This window comes from Talpa europaea (assembly GCF_964194135.1).
Source record: "Talpa europaea genome assembly, chromosome: 8".
NCBI classification, from domain to species: domain Eukaryota; kingdom Metazoa; phylum Chordata; class Mammalia; order Eulipotyphla; family Talpidae; genus Talpa; species Talpa europaea.
The window spans coordinates 120,703,677-120,730,935 of NC_140075.1; the positions used below are offsets into that span (position 1 = coordinate 120,703,677).

A 27,259-nucleotide genomic window follows, 5' to 3' on the forward strand; every position below is an offset into this window, starting at 1 on the left:
AATAAGTCAGAAGAAGAAAGATAAATACCTGATGGTGTCACTAGCAAACAGAATATAAAGTAACTAAGTTAATAGATAAAGACAAGCTGAAAAACTAACCCTTGATAACGGACTACAGAACTGAAAGACCAGAAGGCAGGGGGTTGAAAGGGGGTGTGGGTAGGAAAAGAGCAGAGAGGGAAGGAAGCATAATGGTCTGTGGTGGTGGAATATGGGTGAGTTGGTGGAGGGTGCATTATGGTGGTAATACTTGATGGGGGTACTCCCATATTATCTCAGTTAAAAATAAATGTTATTTACATACAAAGTATGGTTTTTGAACGAAAATGTTAAAGAAAAGATGGCTCTTCTATAAGTGACACAATGTACATATATTTTGTATTATTTAGGTACTTTGGAAAAACGCCTTTCTTGTATTAACTATGGGCACACAGCAAAGAATGGCACAATCAAGTTGTTTCTTTTCTTAGAGAACTTGGTAAGATCCACTAATAGCGTCTGTAGCAAACCTCCACTTTCCTTTTCAGTCCATGAATTAAAACAGGAACACTGCACTCTTTTTAAATACCTGCTACTCTGTTCAGACTTGGGAGGTGAGATTCTACAGAAATAATAATCCTATCTGTCCTTTCTACTTCATTCCACTTGGATCAGGTAAAAACTTTTATTCAACCTTGGAATACCTTGGGTGTTTTTGTTTTGTTTTGCTGCCTTTTTGTTTTTAAGATGGCGTGTTTTTTGCTTTTTATAAGAGTAGCTATAGCAATCCTCATTTTTTATGGATCTGATTTGTCCTTTTGAAGTTGACAGATGTGGCCTGTTAGAGAAGGAAAATTACCTCACATGACCTTGAGAAAAACTCGTTCCCTTTATGTAACAAGTACCACATTGTCGTTGTCATCTTGGCAAAAGATGACATTATTCCTTTGATTCAAATAATGGCAGATTAAAAAAACACAGAACAAAATAAAATAAAATGTACTGACATAGCTACCCAGCAAATGCTAACAAAAGCATACGTTACTAAAAAATAGACATGTTCCCTAAAAAATCCATGATAAATAGAATAAAACTAGAGAGAAATAGCCTATGCAGTCAAATAACATCTATCCCAAAGTCTGCTTTGACTTAATTACCAGTTTCTTGATGTGACCGATGATAATTAGGTTCTTACTAACAACTGTTGCAAAGTGCATTTCCTTTGAATAAGAAATGCCTTTATGATTTGTGATTATATATTATGTGAAAAGAATACACTTTAGAAGGAGAGAAACCTACAGAACTGAAGTCATGTTTTGGTCTTGCCATGAATGGAGCAGGTGCCTTGGAGCAGGTGATCTGACTCTCTGCCCTTAATTTTGTACTCTTTTTTTAAGATTTATTTTTGCTAGCCTGTACCCCAGTTCTCATAACCCTAACCCTAAAAAAAAGATTTATTTATGCATACGAGAACTGGGGTGAGGGGGGTGAGAGGAGTCACCAGAGACAGAGTGGGGAACAGAACAGGCAGACTGACCAAAGTACACTGCTGAGGGGAGCAGCGGGTGAGACTGGAGAGGTCTGCGGTGCCATGTGGGTTTCTCCCTGGCCTGCTGGGGATGGAACTCGAGTAGTAGAGGCTGCAGACAGCTTCACCGTGTGGTGCTTAACCCCTTGCGCCACCAGGGAGGCCCCAGTTTTGTACTCTTACATGGGAAATTGTAACCTGTTTTTTGATAGTTGTGATATAACAGTTGTATAAATGGTATTAGAAATAATAGCTAAGCTTCATAAAGTACTCATGTGTAAGAGGCATTTTTTAAAATGTTTTTTTATGTTTAATATGACATTTAATCTATAAGCACTGCAGGAGAGTACTCAACTATTCTCTTAGATTCAGTGGCTGGAGCCTGTAAAATAAACTGAAAGATTAAACGGACTTTAAGTGAGCAAAAACGGAAAGATTAAAAAGAGAACAGTTTATTTACCTTTGCCATTCTCACAGCCATGAAAGAACACAATGATGAGCAACACAAAGGGGTGGTTAGAATTTGGGGCTCTTTTATATACCATCTTAACAAAGGACAATAAGTTGTGGGGGAGTGATAAGATAATGAAAGGGGGCTTGGGTTCTTAGGAATGATAAATTGTTGGGGGAACCGAATGAAGATAAGGGTGATTTTATCAAGCTTTGTTATGCAGACCATTTGGTGCCAACTTTCTGTCTCCAGTGGTAAAAAGAATCTTTTCTCCTCCTGGGACAGGAGAGGTAAGAGGGAACCACTTCACAAAGGGAAATTCATAGCCTGCTGTTAAGTAGTTAAGGAGAGGTAGAGGGTTCTTTTTGCATCTGCTGTTTCCCTGTTGCCTTCAGCTCAAAATAATCCTTATGCTAAAAGTAGCATATTGTGGGGTGGTATTTTTCAATCCCATTCAGTACCATTGTCCTTTTCCTTGATAGCCCTATTAAAAATCACTCTCCCTTCCCAAACACATGTACTCCCAGTCACTCATCTCTAATTTATTCTGGTTATGTATTCTATATTTATTTTACTTCTCTCTCCATCCTCCCATTACCAGTCTATCCATTTGATTTATCTCCCTGCCAATAGTTACTAGAATGTAAGGTCCAGGCCTCCCTGGTGGTGCAGGGGTTAAAGTGTCAAAGCTATCAAGCTATCTCTAGCCACTGCAGCCGGAGTACGATCCCCAGCCAGGGAGCCTGGCGCAGCAGACCTCTCCTGTCTCCTCACTGCTCCCCTCAGCAGTATGTTTCAGTAGATAACACCTGTTCTGCTCCCCACTCTTGTCTCTGGTGACTCCTCTTAAACAGCCCTTCTGCCCCACACCTCTGGCCTGCACCCCATCTCTTGTACGCATATATAAATAAAAATAAATCTTAAAAAGAAAAAGAACGTAAGTTCCATGAAGGCAGGGTTTTTTCATTTTGTTCACTTTTGTTTTCCCAGCACTTTGAACACTGCCTGGCACGTATAAGGGCTCAATAACGTTGTAGAATGCATGTGTTTCCCCACTTCATAGATAGCAAAACTGAAACTCAAATTGTTAGGGGGAAAAGGCTGTCCTAAAGCTAATTCCACACAGGCTTTGTGGACTCCACCCCCACCCCAGGCCAAAGCCAAAGACACTGGGGACTCCACATCCCATCCCCACCCAAGGGAAGGTGGCTGCGACCTGAGGGTGGGGTTCAGCAGCCAGGTGGGTATAAAACCAGACACGTGGGCTTTGGGGGGTCCCCCATTTTGGCTCTCCGCCAGCTCTCAGAGTGCCTTTGGGTTTCCAGGTCGGCAGATCGGGTAGGACGCATTAAAGACTTTATTTCCCTATTTTCTCTCTGAGTTGTACATTTTCCTTATTTCCTTTTCCCTTGTAAATAAACCTTTTATTAACCTTTTGTGTGTGCCTGCAGTGGAGTATTCATAAGTCCCTGTTAAGCGCGTGGGTGAAGACCCACAGCCAGGAACCCGTTCAATATCGGGGCTGTCCTATAACAAAATGACTTGCCCAAAATGATCTTAACTACTAGGAGAACTCAATGAGATAAAGCCTTAATTTATATCTCATGTTGGCTTTTGGTAAAATCCACCCTTTGTGATGGCTACATTTTAATATACCTTCTCAAAACTTGGAAACAACCAATAAAAATACAGCAAAATGATTTTTGCTTTATATATTTCTTTCTTTTGGAATTTGGACAGAAAGGAATGATTTTAATTAAATAGCAATTTCTATTTGCGATAGCATGTAACTTTTTTTTTTTTTTAATTTTCTAGAGGCATGTCTTATTTATTTATTTATTATTTGTTTGTTTGTTTGGTTTATACATGCACTGGGTACAGTCAGAAGCGCGGGAGGGCGAGAGAACTCACCAGAGCCAGAGCAGGGAGCAGAGCAGGCAGAAGGACCGAAGGACACTGCTGAGGGGAGCAGCGGGCGGCAGGAGAGGTCTGCTCGCCATGCGGGACCCTCCTCCGGTGGCCGGGGAGCAGCCGGGGATCGAACCGGCTGCAGAGGCTGCAGGCAGCTTCGCAACCCAGCGCTCAACCGCTGCGCCACCGGGGAGGCCCTAGCATGTAACTTTGATTCTAAGTTTATTAAATGTCAAAACCTTATGACCATTTCTATGACAGAAGAGATTATGAGGATGAATTGAAACCTGTTATGACTCTAGCAGAATAAGTCACTGAGTACTGAAAGTATGCTTTCAGAACAGACATTTTTTCCTAGTTAGAGAAGGAAGTCACTAACAGTGGTCAGCAATATCTTCTCTCCATAGATTTCTCCTCACTTTTAAATTAATGTAATATACTTCTCTCCATAAAACTGTCATTACTTGTTTCTTTACTCTTTCCTATAGGTTATCCAGTGTTATTTTCAATCTGACAATACCCTTACTTCAGAGGAATTTCTAAGCACGTTTGCATCAGGAGGGATTTCTCCCAGCTTGGAAATCATAAATAGCACATACACTGGCATCTTCCACTTCAATTTAACTTTGGTAAATACGTTTTATTTTATTCTGTGATATGTTATTAACAAGAAGCATAGACTCTTTTATAGAATGTGGTTTTTTTTTTTAAGCTATCTAGTTCAGTAATATTACCTTTTATGTTTTAAGGCCAACATACAAAACATATATATTATATCTTTTGCTTAAAACAACCACATATGTTTTAAAGAACTTAAGAGAAGAAAAACTAAATTTTTCACTGCTTACTTATTGCTCTGTTTCCACTGCTTTTCACTTTTTTCTTAGCTGTGTGTTGCCATCTGGTGTCATATCCCATCAGCCTGAAGTTCTTTTAGCATTTTCACAGTGCAGGGTACTGGGAATGAATCCTCTGGGAGTTTCTTCCACTTGAAAATGTCTTTATTTCACCTCTACTTGGGGTGGAGGGATAACTTTATTAAGGTATGATTAACACACCATACGATTTGCCTATCTAAAGTAGACAAATCCTTTCCGTATATTCCAAGAGTGTGCAACCATCATGACTATCAAATTTTAGAACATTTTTATCACACCCCCCCAAGATACTGTTACTTTGCAATAAGTTTTGAAATTGAGAAGCATGAATCCTCCAGCTTTGTTCTTTTTCAAGATTGTTGGTCTTCATCTGAATTTCATTAATTTATTAATTTTAGGATAAATTTGTCAATTTTATGAAGTCATCTGGGATTGTGTTCAATCTGTAAATCAGTTTGGGTAGTATTACCATTTTAATAATGTCTTCCAATCCATGAATATGGGATGTCTTTCCATTTATTTAGATTTTTAAAAATTTCTTTTAGTAATGTTTTGTACATTTCAGAGGATAAATTTTGTACTTCTTTTGCTGAATTTATTTTAATATGTTATTCTTTTTGATGCTATTGTAAAAGGAGTGGCCTTCTTAATCTAATTTCTATGCTGTTCATTGTAAGAACAATTGAAATACAATTAGTTTTTGTATATTGATCTTGTATCCTACAGCCTCTATGAACCCGTTTATGAGTTCTAGTGGGTTTTTAGTGGTCACTTTAATTTTTGAATGAAAATTGGTCAGATATAAATTTTGGACTGACTTAATTTTGTTTTAGCATTTTGAACATGTAATCCCTCATTTTTAATGTCATCTGACACCATTGCTTCTGAATGAGAAGTTAGCTGTTAATTTTGTTGTCTCTTGTATGTAATGTGTCATTTTTCCCTAATGATTTTAAGATTTTTCTCTTTCTCTGAACCTGATTGAGTTACTCTGGGCTTCTTGGATTGTAAATTTACCAAATTTGGAAAGTCTTCAGCCATTATTTCGCAGAAAAAAATTTGTTCTGCCCCTTTCTTTATCTCTTTCCTTGCCTGGGTCTCCAGTTACACACATTTTGGAACATGAGATAATGTCCCACAATTCTCTAAGTCTCTTTAATTCTCTTTAATAATTTCTCCCTTTTTACAGATTGAATAATTTCAATAGCAATATCTCTAAGTTCACTTTTCTTTCTTTTGCCATCTTCAATTCACTATTGAACTCATCTAGTAAATATTTTATTTCAGCTACTATACTTTTAAATCTCATTTCTATTTGACTTTATTTTTATATTTTTCATTTCTATGGTGGGCTTTCCTCTTCATTCCTTTCCCAGGACAGTTTCCTTAAAGTGACAAACATATTTGTATAGTTGCGTTGAAGTCTTTGTCTGCTATTAGGACCTACTCTGAGTCAGTTTATTGACTACCTTTTCTCTCCCCACCACCCTGAATATCAATTACATGGTCCTCTTTTTACTCATGTCTTGTTATTTTGAGTGACAACTGGACATTGGTCATAATAAATTGCATCAACTTTGGATTCTTCTTTGTTCTTATGAGAATTTATTGTTTTTGTTGTTGGTAGATTAAAAGATTATTACTTGTATTGGTGCAAACAACAAACTGTCTTATTGGTTCAGCACCTGATATTTCTACTCAGTTTTTTAGCTTTTACTCCTGATATTTTTTTTTTACATGTAAGGGGTCTCCTCTTATACATGTGTTGCCCAAGAATCTGGAAAGAATTTTTTTTTTAAGATTTATTTATTTATTTAAACAAGAGCCGGGGTACAGAACAGATATGTGGAAGGGTGAGAGGATTCACCAGAGACAGAGTGGGAAACAGAACAGGCAGACTGACGAAATACACTGCTGAGGGGAGCAGTGGGCGAGACAAGAGAGGTCTGTGTGCCATGTGGGACCCTCGCAGCCGGCCAGGGTCAAACTGGCACTGCAGAGGCTACTGACAGCTTCACAGCGCTGCGCTCAACCGCCCACGCCACCAGGGGAGGCCCTGGAAAGAATTTCTTTATTTCCTTAGTTTGCCATTCTTGCAGTTCCCTTGCTCCTGGGATTTTTCTCTTAAATTCACAAATTGTCTATCAACTTCAAACTCTGTCCTCTGATACATGAAGTCAATAATGCCTCAGGTTTGGCTGGATGAATGGTATTCCACTTTGTAGCTGTATTATTGTATACATAACTGATGAATATTTTAATCTTTTTGATTTTCCACTTTTATAAATAATCATGAAAATATATCCTTTAATACTTCATTTCACACATATGTGAAAATATTGTAAGTAAAACTCCTAAGAGTGAGATCTCTTGGTAAAGAGTATATGCATTAGGGCCTCCCCGGTGGCGCAGTGGTTGAGCGCTGGGCTGAGAAGCTGCCCGCGGCCTCTGTGGCGCCGGTTCGATCCCCGGCTGCTCCCCAGCCACCGGATGAGGGTCCCACATGGTGCGCAGACCTCTCCTGCCACCCGCTGCTCCCCTCAGCAGTGGACTTCGGTCCTTCTGCCTGCTCTGCTCCCCGCTCTGGCTCTGGTGAATTCTCTCACCCTCCTGCGCTTCTGACTTGTATTAACAAACAAACAAACAAATAAATAAATAAAAATTCATGCCTCTTTAAAAAAAAAAAGAGTATATGCATCGGATATTTTAATTTATATAATTTTTAAAAGATAAGGTGGATGTCAAAGTAAGTGTTGCTATTAATATTGTAAAACACTGACTTGTGATGTCTTCTTTATTCAAGTTTAGTGATCAGGCTTACTGGCTGATTGAAATTCCCAGAGAAAACATTACTAAAAATACAGGTAAGAGTGACCTGCATTAATTCTTTTATTCATGAACCTGGATTGCCAAAATTTAACATAAGCAGCATTTATATAATTGAAAGTTATTTGTTATCCCATGTAAATATCTTCTGTTATTTGGGACATACTTACTAAAATGTGATTCATGTGAAATTATGTACACCATCTTTAATTCATTTCATCTGGGTGTTGTGGTTTTCAGTGGAGACCTTACATATTTTTTATTATGCCTAAATATTTCATGATTTTGGTGTTACTGTATGCAGTTATTTTTTAATACTTTAATTTTCTGTTCATTGTTCATTTGTGGAAGTATGATTGATTTTTGCAGATTGACTCTTTACTTGCAGCCTTGTCAAATTCACTTATTGGAATGGTAAGAGAGGAAATCTCTGCCTTATTTTCAGTTGTAGGGGGAAAACATTCAGTCTTTCATCATTAGTATGATATTATTTATATGGTATTTTGTAGATGCTCTTTATAAGATTAAGGAAGTTCCCTTGTATACCTAGTCTGCTGAGTTTTTATCTTGAATTGGTGTTGTTCTTTCTGCAACTATTGAGATGATTATAAGAATTTTCTTTTGGGGACCTCCCTGGTGGCACAAAGGTTAAGCACCACACTATGAGGTGGTCCAAAGCCTCTGCAGAATGAGTTCGATCCCGGCCCATCAGGGAGCAACCCACCTGGAGCAGCAGACCTCTCCAGTCTTGCCCGCTGCTCCCCTCAGCAGTGTATTTCAGTCTGCTTGTTCTGTTCCTTACTCTGTCTCTGGTGAATCCTCTAACCCCCCACATCTCTTGCCTGTGCCCCAGTTCTTGTATGCATGAATAAATAAATCTTTAAAAAAAATTGGGGGGCCTCCCTGGTGGAGCCAGCGGTTGGGTGCAGAGGCTGTTCGCAGCCAATGCAGCATGGGTTCAATCCTGGCCGACAGGCGAGAATCCCACATGGTGAAGCAGACCTCTCCTTTTTTGCCCACTGCTCCCCTCAGCAGTGTATTTCAGTCAGTCTGCTGGTTCTGTTCCCCGCTCTGTCGCCAGTGAATCTTCTTACCCTCCCGTGCATCTGGCCTGTACCCCGATTTTTGTATAAAAATAAATCTTTAAAAAAATTAATTTAAAAAAAGAATTTTCTTTTTTAGGTCATCAATATATTTCATTGATTATTTTTTTTTTCCAATTCTGAGCCTGCTTCGCTCTCCCTTATGATGTATTATCCTTTTAAATATTGCTGGATTCATTTTACTAATAGGCTCTTGAGGTTTTCAATCTGGAGTTTTATCTTCTTGTAACATCTTTTTCTCCTTTTACTATCTTGAAATGCTATCATCAAAAAATGAGTTGTATGGCCTTAACAATGATGCCATCCTCCTATTCTGAGAGCTTCTGATGAACATGGTGGGGGGCAAAGGGTGGTAATGAATGTTAAGTTCAAAAAGAAGGACACACAGGGCTTTGGGGAGGAATGGAGGGACTAGAGCCCAGGTGATAGCATCCAGGAGTTCTTACCGACCCTCAAATATGATAGGCTCTTCATCTTTGTGATGCTTCTTGTTTCTTTAGCTCCAATTAAGGAGCCAGGAACACACATGCCCAACACACCTATCTCCATTCTTATGACTTCAAGAATGTTTTCAACTGCAGAATCAGCTTTTGATTGATGCGTGCTGCAAGGGGCCTTGCTGCCCCAGCCAGATAAGACACTGGCAAGCAGCTAAGAAAAGGGCCTCACGGGCCTCCCCAGTGGCGCAGCGGTTGAGCGCTGGGTTTCGAAGCTGCCCGCGGCCTCTGCAGCGCCGGTTCGATCCCCGGCTGCTCCCCAGCCACCAGAGGAGGGTCCCACATGGCGCGCAGACCTCTCCTGCCGCCCGCTGCTCCCCTCAGCAGTGTACTTCAGTCCTTCTGCCTGCTCTGCAACCCTCTCTGGCTCTGGTGAATTCTCTCACCCTCCCGCACTTCTGACTGTACCCAGTGCTTGTATAAATAATAAATAAATCTTTAAAAAAAAAAAAAAAAGAAAAGGGCCTCACACCGTGGGGCCATGGGGCCGAAGACTTTCAAAGAGCCTCATGCCTTGGGGCTGAAGAAAAAGGGCCTCACACTGTGGTGCTGAAGATTCCTTGTGCCTCACACGGTGGGGCTGAAGAATAAGCATCCCTTTGTTTTTTGTTCGTGGTCATAACAAAAATCTTCTTGGAAAATACATTGGGCAATAAATTATACTCATAAGAATATTGTAAGTACATGGCACTGAGAATTACCTACTTAAAAATTAAACACTGAACAGTTTGGTCCACTTGACAACGGGAAATAATTATTGTACGAGAGCATGCCTGATAAGCAACGCAGAACTGGCCACAAATTTCCTTTTATGGAAGTTCCTTAAAGAAGCCTTTTAATGATTCAGAAAGTTGATTATGCTAGGAGTTTCTAGGTAGAAAAAGTTCTGATAACTGGTAACCAGGTAGCAACTGGTCTCTAGCTGCAGGCCATATAGGTAGAGGAGTCTCCTGATAGGGTAGCCTTGGCGGATAGGGAGGTACCGTGGACTATTAGCTGTCTTAGGTAATTGTTTAGGCTGAAATAATGAGTAGAAGATTTTATTATCTATTAACTTTAAAGGTCACCTCTTTTCTGAAAGCACGTAGGTGCCAAAAGTCTATGGGAAAGGAATGTACTGATTGTTTCTGTTTTGCTACTATGCATACGATGATGTCATCCCACCGCTTGCCTTAATATATAACTAAAGCCCCGCTGAGACCCACCGCAGGAGATCCTTGCACCAGATAGAGTGTGTGTGTGTCTGCCTCATTCCCCTTCCCCTCAGCCCTCAGTTTCGCCGATGCCGTCTCATCCTTTCAGGAACCCCTGACATGACATTTTGCCGGAGCTGGCCTTTGGCAGATGCCTTTGGAAACAATTTTGTTAGGTTTATAATCGTGTATGGATATCCTATATTTTTTTAAAGATATATTTATTCATACAAGCACTGGGTACAGTCAGAAGCGTGGGAGGGTGAGAGGATTCACCAGAGCCAGAGCGGGGAGCAGAGCAGGCAGAAGGACCGAAGTCCACTGCTGAGGGGAGCAGTGGGCGGCAGGAGAGGTCTGCGCGCCATGTGGGACCCTCCTCCGGTGGCTGGGGAGCAGCCGGGGATCGAACCAGCACTACAGAGGCTGCGGGCAGCTTCGCAACCCAGCGCTTAACCGCTGCGCCACCGGCCCTATCCTATATTTTTAGTATACTGATTCCTTTATCATATCTATTCCCCTCTTTGTTCCTGATGTTATCTTGATCTAAAATCTCTTATCAGATACTGATATAGCCAATACAGATTTCTTTTGATTAGTGTCTGCATAACATATCTTTTTTCATCCTTCTACATTTCCTAAGACAACTTTTTTTTTAAAGATTTATTTATTTATTTAAACAAGCACTGGGTACAGTCAGAAGCGCGGGAGGGTGAGAGAATTCACCAGAGCCAGAGCAGGGAGCAGAGCAGGCAGAAGGATCGAAGTACACTGCTGAGGGGAGCAGCGGGCACGGCAGGAGAGGTCTGCGCGCCATGTGGGACCCTCACCCAGTGGCTGGGGATTGAACCGGCGTTGCAGAGGCTGCGGGCAGCTTCGCAACCCAGCGCTCAACCACTTATAGCCCTTCGCCCTATATTTTGAAGCATCTCTGCATTCACTGCTGGGATTTCTCCAATCATCACCTTCAAGTGTGGTTTTGTAATAACATGTTGACAGAAAGTCTCTTAGATGACTCACTTGAAGAAGCCTTTAAAAAATGACACCTCAAGTACCTATCCATTCCATGGAATAATTTTAGATAACCTTGGAATTATCTAACATATGGATGGAAATCCCTAACCAAGTCCAATCAAAAGGGAAGCTCTCACAGGCTCTAGGGTAGGTCTATGAGTGATTGAAATAAACTAGAAACATTTTCAGAGTGGGACAGTCTTACCTTCTTTACCCAAAGTAACAAAGAGTTTAATAGCTAGATTGTCCACTTTTCTATAGCTCTTCATGCAGGGCTGTTGTTCTCAGGAGTTCTTGAACATCTTGTTCATGTGAAATAGATGTAACAATCTATTAAGTACCTGCACAGGGTTGTCTTGGTCTTGGCATTGAACTCTTCAGCCCCCAGCTTCATATATACCAGCTAACAATGTCCACACAGTCTCATGGCTGTTTCATATACATCTGTCACTATGTTAGACACAGAACAGGTGAGATGAATACTTTCTTTGTTTTTAGGATGACCAGGATTAGTGTTGACACCAAACAGAAGCCTTTGCTCATTAAGAAACATGTGAAAAGAGAAGTAATTGATATAAAACCAACCAAGAAAATACTGAATGTTATTGCTGATGAAAGGCTAAAACCTACATTTTCCTTATATTCAAACATCATAAACATCATAGCACCCACATCATTTTTTCTATTTCTGGCTTTAATTGGGACTTGAGCAAAGTCAACCAAGACCTGTGGATCCTCAGAGCTCTTATTTTCATGTTTTATAAGTTCAAGAAAGTTGAATGTATACCATCTTTGACTCAGTCCCAGTGAAGGCCAGTTAGGTTATCCATCAGCTTCTCTCACTGCATCAGGCAGGCACACAGGAAACTCCTTTAGCTGAAGCATATCTGTTATTTTCCCACACCTTTATTTTTCCCAAACTCCAGCAGTGACAGCAAAAATCACAAATAGTGCTTGATCTACTTGGGATTCAGCTGCTTCAGCAGTCACCAGAAGCACCACATCATGCCTGGGGTGGTACACTGAACCACCTAGATGACTGGGTGAGCATGCAGGCCCGTGCAATGAGCTGTTTGGGTCAGGCATGTTCTTCATGCGAGCACCTGAGTTCAGTCTCAGCCTTAGCCTTTGCCCCTGGGGGAAGCCACTGCAGCAGCTCCTCAGCTGAGTTCACCAGCCATGACTTCCTTGGCTCCCACCCATCTTTTTACTTTTAATACATCTATGCTATTATATTTAAGGTGGGCTTTTTATAGATTGCATATGGTTCGGTCTTTTTTTTTAGTCGATAAAGGAGAAAACATAGAGTGCTATTTATTCAATGAACAAATATTTATGAAGGTGCTGTAAAAAACAAGACCTGACTGACTTGGTGAAGAACAAAAGGATACGTTTGAATCAAATAATTGTTATTTTTAGAATGTGTACATCTAATGTAATTGTTGACAGTGTTCAATGGAAACACATCATCAGGTAATTTTCTTTTTTTGCTACACGTCTTAGGTTTTACTTTTATTATCTGTCACCTTCATATTAGTTACTTTTTATGATTCCCTTCATAGTCACCATTGGCTCCTTATTTATAGTTTAATGTTTGCCCTAGGGCTTACGTTATATGTTTTATTTAATTATGGTGCACTCTCAAATAATGTGTTATGCCACTTCACATGAGGTGTTGTAGTTTGCTTTTTACCAAGCTACAACAGCTCTCAGAGAAAAATTATGATCTAAAATGATTATTAGGATTCATTGCTGTGGTAGTTAGATCACGTCATCATTTTTTTCCTTGCTTTACTCTCAAAATGCTTGTAGGATAAACAAGGGAAGCCTTACGCAAGGACATGGAATCCTCTTTGGTAGTGTTCGTACAGTCAAATTTCACCAGCATGACACACAAAAAATAGTTGATTATTTGCTTTTTGAGTTTTTTAATTAATTTATTTATTTTTATGATCATTGTTCATTTTTGTACAATGTATGCTTGTGTGCTTTCTCTTTTCAGGTGTAGTCCCCATAATATTCCCACCACCAATTCCCCCATCACGATAGTCCCTTATGTTCTTCTCTCCTCTTGCTCTTTGTTTTTAAGCAGATGTTGCAGCTGTAGAAGAATGGTTAGTCAGGATTACTTTCCAACATGCAATAAATACGTATGTTACTAAAGGCACACTCTTGGATACGGTTCGAGGTAAATGCTAATTGATCAAGAAGGAAAATGGAATTTGTAGTATTCTTTCAACAAACCTGTTCACCTACTATATGCCATCTCTGTGCTAAGTCCTAGAAGTAAAAAATAAATAAGAGATCTCATAATTGTTGAAGAACTTACAATCTGATGAGACAAAGAATTAAATACTTTGGGTAGTTGTTAATACGGGTCTTCAAAGAGTGCCGTAGGAATATGGACATAGATTTTTTTTCTATTGCCATATTAGAGGGTATAATAACCAATGGCTTCATTGTTTTTTTTGTCTTCTATTAAGACATTATAGGAGGTAGTATTCTTTGCATCACTATCTTGAGTACCACTTGCAAAATTTCTTGTTTAGTCTTAGTTAGGAACATCTGTATGTTTTCAGGAAATACTGGCTGTTTTGAGGTTATTTATATACACTGAGTAATATAACCTACTAGGACTGTTTTTCCCAATTGTCTGATCCAACTTTTGGATCACCTGTACCACTATAGTATAAATATTTTTTTTTAATCCTCAATCCTCACTCTCATTTTAATTTTTATCCTTCTACTCCCATTTTGATGTGGTTCATAGAGGAAATAAAGAAATACTACATTTTATGGAAAGAATCACACAGTAATCACGTCTTGACCCCACCAAACACCAATCACAATCTGATTTCTACATGTGGGCCAGGTATCTGTAGTTTAAAAAAAAAATCTTCCCAATTGTTTCTGACATGCAGAAGATTGAGAACTACTCTAGAGAGGAAGTTTCACATGTGACAAAAGACAGGTACAAATCTACTTAATGTACATTATTTGTAATAATTAAAAAAAACTGGGAGCCTCCCTGGTGGCACAAGGGGTTAAGTCTCAGCACTATGAAGCTATCAGCAGCTTCTGCAGCACAAGTTAGATATCTGGCCAGGGAGCTGACCCACATGGCACAGCAGACCTCCCCTGTCTTGCTGGCTGCTCCCCTCAGCAGTGTACTTCAGTCTATGTGCCTATTCAGTTCCCCACTCTGTCTCTGGTGAAGCCTCTCACCCTCCTGCGAATCTGGCCTGTACTTGGGGTCTTGTATAAATACATACATAAATCTTAAAAAAAAAAAAAAAAGAACCAAGTTAGGAAAAATCAATCAATCAATCAATCAATAAAATGCAACATCTAAGTTAAAGGCGTTTGTAATGGTGCCCCAGATGCAAGCTCAAATCTCCCTGGCCTCTCAGGTCTGGTTGTTAACTGCCTGTACACACATGCTACACTCTGGAAAGTCAACCGCCTTGCCCCAAATTTCATTGAGTTTTGGGGTGACACTGTTGTAAATTATGTCTCTTCTTAGCTGTCGCTGTGCTATCCACTGTGTCAGCACAGATGGAAATTTACCTTCTTATCTTGATTTGCTCAAAGTAAAAATATGTATTACATAGGCTTTGGTTTTGCTACAGATTTTAGTGAAAGTTTGGGGAGATGGGTATTTACACTGTAGAAATGTAAACAGTAAGGTATTATTAGATATCTCTGTTCTTAAAAGTACTTTAAATATTTTTGAAATTCAGACAACTGTATTCAGTCAAATTACCCTGGCTTAGTTTTTGTACTCTTATTTTTCTTTTTTTTCCACAAGAAAGGCTATCCTCCCGTTTTATTATGCTTTAAAATATAAACTTATCCAAATTTAACTCTTTGTATATCCAAGAATAGATTGCAAAGTTGAAAGGCTAACGGTGTCCCATTTCTAGACTGATTTTTCCTGCTGGGCTCACCACAGTTTCTTTATATCTTCCAGAAATCCCTCTAAGTGTCTTGGCCACTCGTGTCAACTCCCGGTTCTCATTGGTGAATGTATTCTAGTGGATTAGTGGATTTATTCTCCTTTTTATAAAGCTACTACTGTGTAAGTGGGTTTAGGGAAGAGAACAAGAAGTAAATACATAGACTCTTGAAACAGAAGTTATTGTCTAAATTATAAATGTGTAAATTCTGTGATCCAGCAATTCCTTTTCTAGCAATAGAGCCTGGGGCCAGTAGTACCCTCCAAAGACGGCCTGTGCAGTATCTCCCAAGCTTCATGCTCTCCTGCAGGGCGACTGTGCAGGCCCCTGTCAAGGGGAATTACACTTCATTCCCTTGACTCTAGAAATTGTGTCAGCAAATTTTTAACTGACGAAAACTAAGGTAATACACCCATTTTTTGAACAATGCTTTACATTGTTGCTTTAAAACCTTTAAAGAAAGCCGTAATGTTCCATTTTTAAGTCTGCTGCTACAATTTAAACACTTAGACTTGATCTCCACAGAGCCTCTTCTTCAGTGGTCTATGGGCCATAGGCTGTCAAGAAGTGAATTAGAGGATATACAGCCACATGTGGTAGACATCATAGTGACAAAATCTCCCTGCGCCAACGATATAGCATTACTTGGCCTCATTTTGAATTCAACCCGTAGTGGTAAGTTCCTGGCTTTACTGAATGTTGGACGTGGTGTTCTGTATTTTATAACAGCGATATTTAACTGGCAGTACAAGTTAAATACACAGACATAATGGAGTCAAAATTTCTCTGAAAAATACCTAAAAATTTGCTCTTTATTACTTCACCTTGAGTGCTTGCAAATGTGATGTATTTTTTCTTTCTCTGCAGCTTTTTGCCCTCTTAATAGTGACTTTAGTGTTTCCCTTAATTTCCTCTACTTCCCTCCCCGCTCCAATGATGCTGCTGATGCTTAGGGGTCATTCAGCATGGTTCTGATCCTGCTGCTATTCCTGCCGTACATGTATAAATAGTATTTTTGCTCTAAGGCATCATATTATTTTCCTTAATATGTATGTGCTTTGCCATGATTATTGTAATATTTAATAGTATCTTTATGCATTTCAGCTATTAACCATATTTTCTTAGGTCATTGAGAACCTCCTAATGAATATTTCAATGACTATTTTAAATAATATCACTAAAATATTATCATGCTAAATAACATTTTAAATAACAGATAAAATATTATTACATTGGTAATATAGATTATAGATGTATCTGTATAAAAACCCAAAAGAATCAATAGAAAAAAACTATCAGAAAAAAATAAGGGAGTGTTTAAAATTGAGGGATAGAATAGCAATTTATCGGGCCTCCCTGGTGGCGGAAGGGGTTAAGCACCGCACTGTGAAGCAGTCCGCAGCCTCTGCAGCACGAGTTCAATCCCTGGCTGGCCGGGGAGCAACCCACATGGTGCGGCAGACCTCTCCTGTCTCACCTGCCGCTCCCCTCAGCAGTGTACTTCTGTCAATCTGCTTGTTCTGTTCCCCACTCTGTCTCTGGCGGATCCTCTCACCCCCTGCATCTTTGGCCTGTACCCCAGCTTCTGTATGCATAAATAAATAAATCTTTAAAAAAAAAAACTTAAAAAAAAAGAATAGCAATTTATAAAAACCACCCAGAAAGTAATAAAGCAACCCACCCCAAAAGGGACCTAGGAATAGACCAAAAACTAGAGTTCCAGGGCCTCACCTGGTGGTGCGGCAGTTGAGTGCTATGCTATGAAGCTGTCCACAGCCTCTGCAGCGCCGGTTTGATCCCGGCCGGCCCACGAGGGTCCCACATGGTGCGGCAGACCTCTCCTGCCTCGCCCACTGCTCCCCGCAGCAGTGTATTTCGTCAGTCTGCCTGTTCTGTTCCCTACTCTGTCTCTGGTGCATCCGCTCACCCTCCCGTGCATCTGGCCTGTACCCCAGTTCTTGCATAAATAAATAAATAAATCTTTAAAAAATATAAAGTTACAAGGCCTGTGTAGAAGTTATAAAAACTGGAAAGATGGTATTTTTTTCCCAAATTTTGTCTATTAGTTCAATAAACCCACACACACACACAAATCATAGCAATATTTGGGGAGGTGTTTGGGGAGTTGACAGACCAATTCAAAAATTCATATGGGAGAGTGAAGTAACATGAATTAACAAGCATAATTTCAAAGAACAAAAGCTTTCCCTACCATGACTTTTTATAAAGTAATAGATTATAACTGAGGTCCCTGTGTAGAGAGAGACAAATAGCCCTGCCCCCCATTTTTTTTAAATTCCTAAAAACTTAGCATCTTTCACTGTCTCTAGCTTTGAGTGCCTACTTGTGCTGAATTAGTTTACTCAGAATTATGTCTCTTTCCCCTGTCAACCAGAAGGATACTCAGCTTAGTTCCGAGGATGCCAGGTTTGATCTCCTGGCTATCCAAACACCAAACTTGCCTTACTTCCAGGATCCACAGGACAGGACCTATTTTCACCTCCTCAAGCTCAATCAGAGAAGGAGGGATGGTCTCAGCTCCTCGGGATCTTACCCACTAACTGCCTCTACCTCTTGGGAAAAGAAACTGCTTCAGCAACCAATGCTTTATCGGAAACCGCCTTTTCCCCAAATGGCCACACGGTACTGAGGCAAAAGAGAAGTTCCCACGGGATCAAGCTGCCACCACCTACACTAGCACCTCCTCTGTGGGCCCTTGCTCGCCCCCCTCTGACCTCACAGCTCATGGAGTTAATGGTGGGAACCTGTTCCGCTTTCCTTCTCTGTGACACTCTTAAGACACATCCATCAGACTCTCCCAGTTTTATCAGTCACCACCAGAAACCTTAGACTCCCAGGTTATGACCCTACATCACAAACTCTTCTGTGCTTCCTTTAATTTGACCCAAATTTCTGGCCCCTCCATCCACCCCAATCCTTTCTTTGGAATTCACAGCCTGTCATCAGCATCCCCCCACCCCATACATTCTACCACTGATCTTTTCTCTGAATGGTCCCTAAACGTCCTGCCATGAAGCGTCACCTGGCCATTCCCAGTAACAGCCTTTGCCCTGTAGCCTTCCCCCGCAGCACGTGTCAGAGCTCCCGTGCGGGGTGTCCTTGTGCGCCTTGGCATTGCTTCTTAATAATTACTCCTGTCTTCTCCTTCAGAACACCAGTTCCTTTCAACACCTCTTAATTCTTCTTGAAGTCTTGCTTGCCAGCCTATGGGCCCCACCATGATGCATGCACACTCACTCACTGCTGAGTGTGGCCTTCCTCTGCCCTTGTTTTTGCCCCTGCTTTCAGAGACTTCACCACCCGTGTGGAAGGACTCGGTTTCAAGGCCTCAGCTCCATCTTCTGTGGCCATATTTTTCACCTGGCTGGATCCAATGATGTCACTCACTCTCCAAACTCCTCTACGAGCATCTCGTGCTCTGTTCACTCCATCCTGTCCTTTCACCCTGCTCTAGTGCCCACGCGCCAACCTCTCTTTGATTTCACTGAGACGTCAATGTATTGTCCCTTCTCCTTTTTCTCTTCCCCACATTCTTATCTTCACCTTTTCTCACCATAATTTGCACAGCCCATCCTCATAAATACTTCTTTCACTTCCTTGCCCTTTTCTATCTTCCTTTCTTTCACAACCCCCACTCTAGTTAAATCCACCCCTACTTCTGAGCGGGAGGGGCATACAATGGCTAGAAATTTTTTGCTAAGAAAAACTTGCACTAATCTCATTTTAAAATTCCAGTGGACTCACTGTAACTTCGTGATCACACATCTCAAGTGGGCACTCCCAGAAATCCTCTCTTTCTCCTGGTATGTTTATTTTCCCACCCTGCAAAATGACCTTATCACACCCCTTCCCACTCCTCAAATACTCTACATCACCTTTCTTCCCTTTGCATTCTCCGCTGTGCCTCTATTTAATACTTAACAAAGAAAATCAGGGTTGGTCACAAGGAGCTCCTTCATCGCTGGGCCTGTGCGCCTGCTTTGCCTTTTTGCCTATTTCCTTATGAGGAGTGTGTCTGCTGCTGCTTCACAGGTCACTTCACATGTCTTTGTTCTGGGGCCTGTTCCCTCCCGTCATCTGGAGACCCTTGCTGCTGCATCTGCCCTGCAATTCGCCCTTTCTTTTTTTTTTTTTTTAAGAGTTATTTATTTATGCATACAAGAACAGGATAGAGGTGTGGGGGGTGAGAGGACTCACCAGAGACAGAGTGGGGAGCAGAACAGGCAGACCAGCTGAAATACACTGCTGAGGGGAGCAGCGGGCAAGACCAGAGAGGTCTGCTGTGCCCTGTGGGTAGCTCCCTGGTTGGGGATTGAACTCGTGCTGCAGTGGCTGCAGGCAGCTTCATAGGTTGCATCTTAACCCCTTGAGCCACCAGCTCCCCCCAACCCCCCACCCTCCCTCCCCCCCCACTCTCCCACCCCCCCAGCCCCCCCTCCCGCATTTGCCCTTTTATCTCCTGCACTAGCTCCTGTTCTCTTCTTCTGGGTCAGATCCATTAACATAGAACAATCCTAATAGCTCCCCTCTTAAACACCTTAGCACCTTAAACAAAACCTTCATGCAACTCAGTTTAATTCCATTCCCCATTATTCTGTTTCCTTCCAAGCTAAATTTATAGAGGGAATTTATTATTACAGTGCTACCCTTTCCACCTTCCATTTTATTTTCCTTCCACTATAAATAAGACTCTTGTTCCCAGCACGCCTGTGACACAGTTCTTCCACGAGCATCTGTGGTCTCTGTATTGCCAGTTCCCACAGCCGGTTCCTGTCTTCATCCCGCTTTCCCTCGCAGCAGCCCTGGACACCGTTGACCACTCCTCAAAACTCGTTCCTCTCTTGACATGCTTTGCTTTGCTCTTATCCCAGGGGCTACTCCTCCTTACTTTTCTAGGCCATCTTCTTTTTTGGTGTGACCCTAAAATGTTGATGAACCCATGATTTTTCCCTTGACTTTCCTTCTTTATGTAACCACATCTCTCTCTCTCTCTCTCTCTCTCTCTCTCTCTCAACATGTTTTTGTTCCAGTTTTATTTCACTTTACAAATTTTATTGATTGGCCAATCATTTACCTAACCATAAGTTGGATACAACTTCAAACCTCCATATGTGCACCTGCTTCCCTCACCCTCCACCGAAGTTCTCTCTGCTATACACTCCTCTTTCCCACCATCATCCTTTCTGGTAACCAGAAAGGATTTTCACAGTCTAAGAATCATCGTTGTTGTGTTTTGCGTTTGTTTGCTTTGGTTATTTTACATTCCACAAATGTCTCTCTGGGAAACACAATTCAGCCTCAGGGCAGCACTGCCCTCTTCAGGCTGATGATATCCAAATCTGTATTTCTGGAGCTGAGGACTCCTTTGAAACTAAGTTCCTGTATTCGGTTGTCAATTTTAACTTTCCCTTTGATGTTTACTGAGCATCTCATGTGTAACAAGGGAAATCTAGAATTTTTGATTCATCGTCCTCTAAAATCTATACCTCTCTTCCCTATTAATATCTAATACTCCAAGCTAAAATCTAGGACACAAGTTCTTTACCAGAGGTAATTCTGGTTTACAACCATGTGTAGGTTTCAGGTGTTTCTCACCTTGACAATTGTATAGGTTATACCATGCCCACCACCTACTGTACAGTCCACCCTGCCACCAAACATTCAGCCACCTCTACCTGTCCTGCCCTCTATTCCTCTCTAGTAACCACCATTTTGTTGCCAGAGTCTATGGATTTTTGTTTCTTCATTGCTTTGTTTCTTTAAATTCTTTCTCCTTCAGACTTACTTAGCACAATCCCCTCAAGGTGTTGATACAATGGCAAGATTTCATCTTTTTTTTTTTAAATATAATTGAGTAGTATTGCAATGTGTGTGTATACATATATATATACCACATCATTTTTTAAAAATCTAATCATCCATCATTATCAGACATTTAGGCTAGTTCCGTGTCTTGACTATTGTGAACAGTGCTATGAATGACCACAGAAGTGCATTTATCTTTTTAACTTACTGTTTTCATATTTTGCTAATAAATACCCAGAAGTAGAATTGCTGGCTCATATGGTAGTTGTCATTTTAATTTTTTGAGGCGCTGCCGTACCGTTTTTCCACAGCTGCTGCACCAGTTTACAATCCCCGCCAGCACCACAGCAGGATTCCCTTTTCTCCACATCCTCCCCAGCACTCATTGTGTCCGGACTTTTTCATAGCGGCCATTGCTTTTGCTTCAATTTTAATTTTTACTGAGGTGTCACCATTTTACATCCTGGCTAGTGTTTTGACAGGATGTGATGCACCCCCTAAGGTGCAGTCACTATAGCACCCCCACCACAGAAACACCCCAGTTCTCCACCACAGTCCATTGTGCTCCCCACCCACCCACCTCCAGTGTCCCTCTTCCCTCTCCCCTCCTCCTCTGAAAGCTGTCAATCTATGGTCATCTTTCAAAGGCTGATTTTAAAGTTTGTCTTTGACCCTTTATTTGGTTTCTCTGTATTCTACATATAAGTGACACCATCCAGTATTTATCTTTCTCCTTCTGGCTTATTTCACTTAGAATCATCCTTTCTAACTCCATCGATATTGCTGCAGTTGGCATGAGTTTATCTTTTTTGATTATTGACTAGTATTCCATTGTGTGTCTCTACCACATCCTCTTGATCTAGTCATCTGTTTTAGGGCACATAACTTGTTTGCGGATATTGTTTGCTGTGAACATAGGAGGCCAGGTTTCTGTTTGAATGAGTGTTTTTGTATTTGGGGGGTAGGTACCTAGGAGTGGAATTGCTGGGTCATCTGGCAGATCCGTTTTTAGTCTTTTGAGAAATCTCTGCACTGCTTTTCATAGGGACTAGACCAGTCTATACTCCTGCGAGCAGCATAAGAGCGTTCCTTTTTCTCCACACCCTTGGGAGCACTTGTGGCTTCTGATCGTTCTCATTCATTGTGGCTTTGATTTGCATTTCCCTGATGATAAGTAATGATGGGCATTTTTGTCATGTGCCTCTTGCCCACCTGTATGTTTTCTTTGGAGAAGAGCCGTCTTTGGAGAACTACTCCTCTGCCCATCTTTTGATTGGGTTGTTTGTTTTGTTGATTGTATCAGCTCTTTTATAACAGTTCCTTGTCATATGTATGGTGTGCAAATATTTTCTCCCATTCTGGAGAGTGTCTCTTTGTTTTAGTCATGGTGTGCGAGAGTGAGCTCGTTTCATTTCTTCCTTCTTAGAGTTTACATTTTCATTTCTTCTTTGGAGTTTTGTAAATTACTGACTTAGATTGTGCTCCTGAAATATGAATATATTCGTGCTTAGGAGGATATTTTCAGGAGGGGCTTGAGCGAGGACTCTTTCTCCACTCTCATGTTCTGTGTGTGAGGCCTGCAAATTAAACTATAACAGAGACAGATTAGCAGGAGAAAAGGCACTCAGTACTCATTTACATCTATGAAATTTACAGAAAAGAAGTGAAAACTCAAAGAAGTGGTTAAACTTGGGGGTCTATAATCCATTTTAACAAGGAAAATAAGTTTATCCCTTTAAGGGACAATGAAATGTTAGGGAAGTGATTAGGAAATATGCAGGAGACTAGTGGAAGATAATTACCCTAGTAAGATCTTTTTATGTAAATATGCCTCCATCTGCTGATAAAAATGTTCTTCTCTTCTTGGGACAAGGGGTGGGGTGAACACCTTTCGCAGGGGGAAGTGTATGCTCTGCTTTTAGAAAGATATGGGAAGGCAAAGAACTCTTCCTGCATCTGTTGATTCTCAATGGCCTCCAGCTCAAAACAGTCTTATGCCAAAGTGACGTATTTTGGGGTGGAATATCCAGATCCCCTTCAGTATAAAACAAAATCTTTTAAGACTTAAGTCAAATGATTGACTAAGGTCTTGTGGTATGTCCTGAAGTTACTTCATTTTTCCTATGCTTAAGTGTGTGAGATTCCAGCTAAGAGGTGAGGAGCTGAGGCTGGAGTAGGGAACGGGTGGTGAGTGGAGAAATCAGGCGCTGGCCCTGGAGATCTGGCACCATAAAGTTGAGTTACTAACTTTACACAATTGTCCAGTCTTTCTTTTCCTTTTCTCACACATTAGGTGTCTACGTAGGCTTCACCAGTTCTGCATTTTGGGTTTATGCTGAAACCTTCTGGTATGACCTGTCAGAGAATTCCTTTACAGAATCTGGAGAAGGTAATTCCTCTAACACTGCTTTCACACTCAGCCTTTCATGTTACCAGTGATTGACCAATATTTGTAAAATGTCTCTGTTCTGCTGTTGAACTCACTTTTCCCCTGCTTTGTAATGCAATGTATGATTTCTTCCTTTAGAATATGGAACGCTCTCAGTGGTGGATATGGTTTTAACAAATCATTTTTTAGTTATCCTCACCTCTTTGGGTCTTTTTGTAAGTGAAGATCTTCGTTACCCAAAAAACTTAACTTTACGGGTATGTGAATTTCCTTGTAAACTTACATACGTTCTGTGATATAAAGTAGAAATATTGGATACTTTAGATATATAGTATAATTAGAATTAAAATACCCCTTCCTTTTAAAATATGTAACAGCATAATAGAGCCTTATAGTATATAATGTATCATTTGGAAATGGTGCTGGTTTTATTGCTGTACACATTTATAGTAAGTTTTAAATATGTACATGTAGAAAATTCTTTACATATCTGGTTAGCTCCCTAATGCTATCTATGGTTATATGTGCTCCCAAAATAGTCTAGGTAATGAATAAAGCTCAATAGAGCCTTACAAAGTAACAAATTAAAAATAAGTTTTGGGATTGAGTAAAGGAGAATATACATTCTGGTGAGGATATGCAATATGCATGCCATGAAATTTTAAAACATGCTAATAAATACCTCTCCGAAATTACCGCAGCACAATTAGAGTAGTAATGGACTTAGGAAACAGTAGGGGAAAAAAGAGAAGGAACAATTTATTGGTTGAGAAGCAGGTATTTCTTATCCCGCAGTCCCCTGATCCAGTTTTGCTTTTCTTGGTTTCAGTTACCTGTGGTCCAAAAACATATACAAGAAGATATTTCATGGCAGGGGAGGGGAAACTCACATAGGTTTTATTATAGTATATTGTTATAACTGTTCTACTTTGTTATGAATTGTTGTTAGTATCTTGTTCTTAATTTATAATTTAAACTTTGCCATAGGAGTATATGTATAGGGAAAATAATGTATGTCGGGTTTGGTACTCTTCATGGCTTCGGGCACCTGCTGGGGGTCTTGGAATGGATCCCCCATGGATAGGGGGCATCGGCTATACATGGTTATTATCTTTCTTCCAGTGTAGGAATAATCACAGCTTTCCCTCACCATCTCTGAAAAGGTACCCTTTGTGGCTCAGATAACTAGTAGATCTGGAGCTTCTGTGTTTATCATGAAACTGTTTAACTGCATAGTTAACTACCCACTGCAACTTAAGTTCAAAGCCCTGAGAATGAGGCATGGGTGTACATGAAGAGGACCTGATCCAGAGTCCGCCTGGGGTTGGGCAGAAAAAAGAGGCCCATGCAGACAATAACAGACCCAGGGTGTGCTTTCATAAACCCAATGGGTAACTGACTTAATATCCTTCCGCACACCTCTTAACTCCTTCTTTAAATCATGGAAAAGATTTGGTTTTGATTCCAAGTCCTTCCTGGAATTAAGGTAAGGTATAGATAAATTAGTCAAATGATAAAACAGGGCAAAGACTGAAGAGGAAATCTCTGGCCTATAGTGCCTGCTACTTTAGTGTTTGATCTTACTGAATACTGGCATATTGAAAGAGAATGATTTCCATTAGTGTAATTTAAATTGTTATATACTGTTGATGTCTTCTCATATTTTTAGTTAAAAATAAGGTTTCTTTTTATTTTCTTCTAGTTTTCAAGGGCTGACTTTTGTGGTTTTGAAAGGGTAAGAAACTTAAAATATCTAAAGTTTGGTTAGAAGATAAGTGTGTTTTCTTTTTCTTTTTTTTTTTTCAAATTTGACTTTTTATTTGTCATCAAAGTCTGATTTTTAAACTGATTCTTGAACTGGTGGTTCATAGCCATCAGCTCGTTCAACTTTAGCACCTGTCTCATCACCAGTAGCCTTTCCAGGACTACTGCCTTCACCATGAAGCTCCATGAGTTTTCCCAGTTCAAACTTGGGCTTCCTCAGCATTTTTACTTTTCTAACAAAGACATCATGGAGTGAGTAGATAGACTGGCAAGCCTTTTCTATGTCTTTCCCAATGCTGTCTGGAATCAATTTATTGACCACCTGTTTCAAGTCATTTGTCTGCACCTCTCGGGTCATGATTTCCATCATCTTTTTCCGGATCTGGCGGACCTGTTGGTGCTGAGCATAAGAGGTCTTCCGAATCTGATTGTTGCATTTTTTAGTAAAACCAACACAGAAGAGACGAAGCAAATAGCCGTCCGTAGTCTTGACATCAACATGAGCTTCAATCATGGTCTGCCATTTTTTGACCATGGAGCACATTTTATCTCGGGTAAGATCCATGCCATGAAAGTTAGTCAGGCAGTTCTTGCCCTGAACATCCTCAGTAATTAGCTTGAATTTTCTAAATGCAACTTCATCATTCTGCAGATCAGCGAGGCTCACTTCAAAAACTCGACCTTTGAGGCCATCAGAGGCGATTTTGGTTCCTTGCGTTCTCGTGACTAACGTTTTTCCAATATTTCTTATATTGAACATTGCTGGTGCTTTCACATCGTGCCAGTCTTTCTTAGAAAATGGATCAACCACTTTCTTCTTGGCTCCCTTTTGGCCACCTTTCGTAAGGCGCTTGTTTTTGCCGACGGCCATGGTGCTGCTCGGAGAGCCAAAAGGCTAAGTGTGTTTTCTTGATGAACAAAGATGAGGGCCAAGATAAGAACTCACAGTATAGATTATTCCTGGCATTATACACATGATTACACAATGATATGTTATTGTAGAATAGTATATATTTACAGTTTGAACTAAAAAAAAAAATGTATTTCCACCAACCATCAAGCAATGATCTCTTTGTTTCAAAGGAGGAAGGACCCTTCCTCGTTTCAGAGGCCACCCCCACCCTTCTTTAAGTGTTCCATCCAGGATTATTGTGTTTTTCTGGTGTGTTCTACACAAGGGCACCCATTTGAAAAGAGACTGGGAGCTGAAAATCTGGCTAACGCTGTAGTCACTAGTTCATGCACCTGGGTGTAGGTCTTGCCTACTTGGAGAAATGGAAATTCTTTCTAATTTGAACAAAAATGGCTCATGAGCTAGCCACAGCTCTGCTGATGACTCTTTTGGGGACTGTGTTTCATCAGATTTTTTCCTCTGTTACAAAGTCAGCTAGGTCATCCCATTAACATGTAAGCATGTTTCACTTTGGGAACTGAAACAAAATTTTTTTTAAGATTTATTTTTATTTGTTTATGTATATAAGAATTGGGGTATAGGCTGAGGTATGGGGGGGGGTGTGAAAGGATTCACCAGAAACAGTGGGGAGCAGAACAGGTGGATCTACCGAAATACACTGCTGAGGGGAGCAGCAGGCTAGACAGGTCAGCTCTCTCTAGGGGTGGGAGGGGGGTATTGAACTCAGGCCACAGTGGCCAGTGATAGTGCTGAGACTTTAACCCTTGCACCACCAGGGAGGCCCAACTACAACAAAATTATGAGTAGTCTTAGCCTTTTGCTATGTTTCTTCCCCACTCTCCTCATATAGGCCTGTGAGCGATTCTGAATGTGCACACCTGCTTATTCTCTGGAAACCAATGAAACTGACTTGCTATACCAGCAGGAGGAAAAATTCTCAAACTAAAAAGACCAGATAGACAAAATTGATTGACATCAGAAAGAACAGTGGGAAATAGCTTTTAAAATAGAATTCCAAATCTAGTTAAACTACA

At 40.6% G+C, this 27,259-nt stretch overlaps 2 protein-coding genes across 2 annotated transcripts in view; one reads left to right on the forward strand and one right to left on the reverse strand.

Moving 5' to 3' along the window:
• Window positions 1-211: 211 nt before the first annotated feature.
• CATSPERB (cation channel sperm associated auxiliary subunit beta) overlaps window positions 212-27,259 on the forward strand; it is a gene marked incomplete at both ends in the record, with an annotated part of 72,058 nt that continues 45,010 nt past the window's right edge. Inside the window, 8 exons of the mRNA XM_084240336.1 lie at window positions 212-215; window positions 4,401-4,498; window positions 7,551-7,611; window positions 13,470-13,565; window positions 15,859-16,008; window positions 23,453-23,548; window positions 23,687-23,805; window positions 25,251-25,283. Coding sequence (XP_084096462.1) covers window positions 212-215; window positions 4,401-4,498; window positions 7,551-7,611; window positions 13,470-13,565; window positions 15,859-16,008; window positions 23,453-23,548; window positions 23,687-23,805; window positions 25,251-25,283 — 657 coding nt within the window. The remainder of the gene's footprint in view (window positions 216-4,400; window positions 4,499-7,550; window positions 7,612-13,469; window positions 13,566-15,858; window positions 16,009-23,452; window positions 23,549-23,686; window positions 23,806-25,250; window positions 25,284-27,259) is intronic.
• On the reverse strand, window positions 25,223-26,201 carry LOC311175882 (small ribosomal subunit protein eS1-like). The gene has a single exon (XM_084241055.1). The coding sequence runs from the start codon at window positions 26,181-26,183 to the stop codon at window positions 25,389-25,391; it is 795 nt and encodes a 264-aa protein (XP_084097181.1). The 5' UTR covers window positions 26,184-26,201; the 3' UTR covers window positions 25,223-25,388.

What these genes read in the sequence shown, in the direction of transcription:
- LOC311175882 (XM_084241055.1), bottom strand. Translation starts at nt 26,183, where the DNA reads ATGGCCGTCGGCAAAAACAAGCGCCTTACGAAAGGTGGCCAAAAGGGA.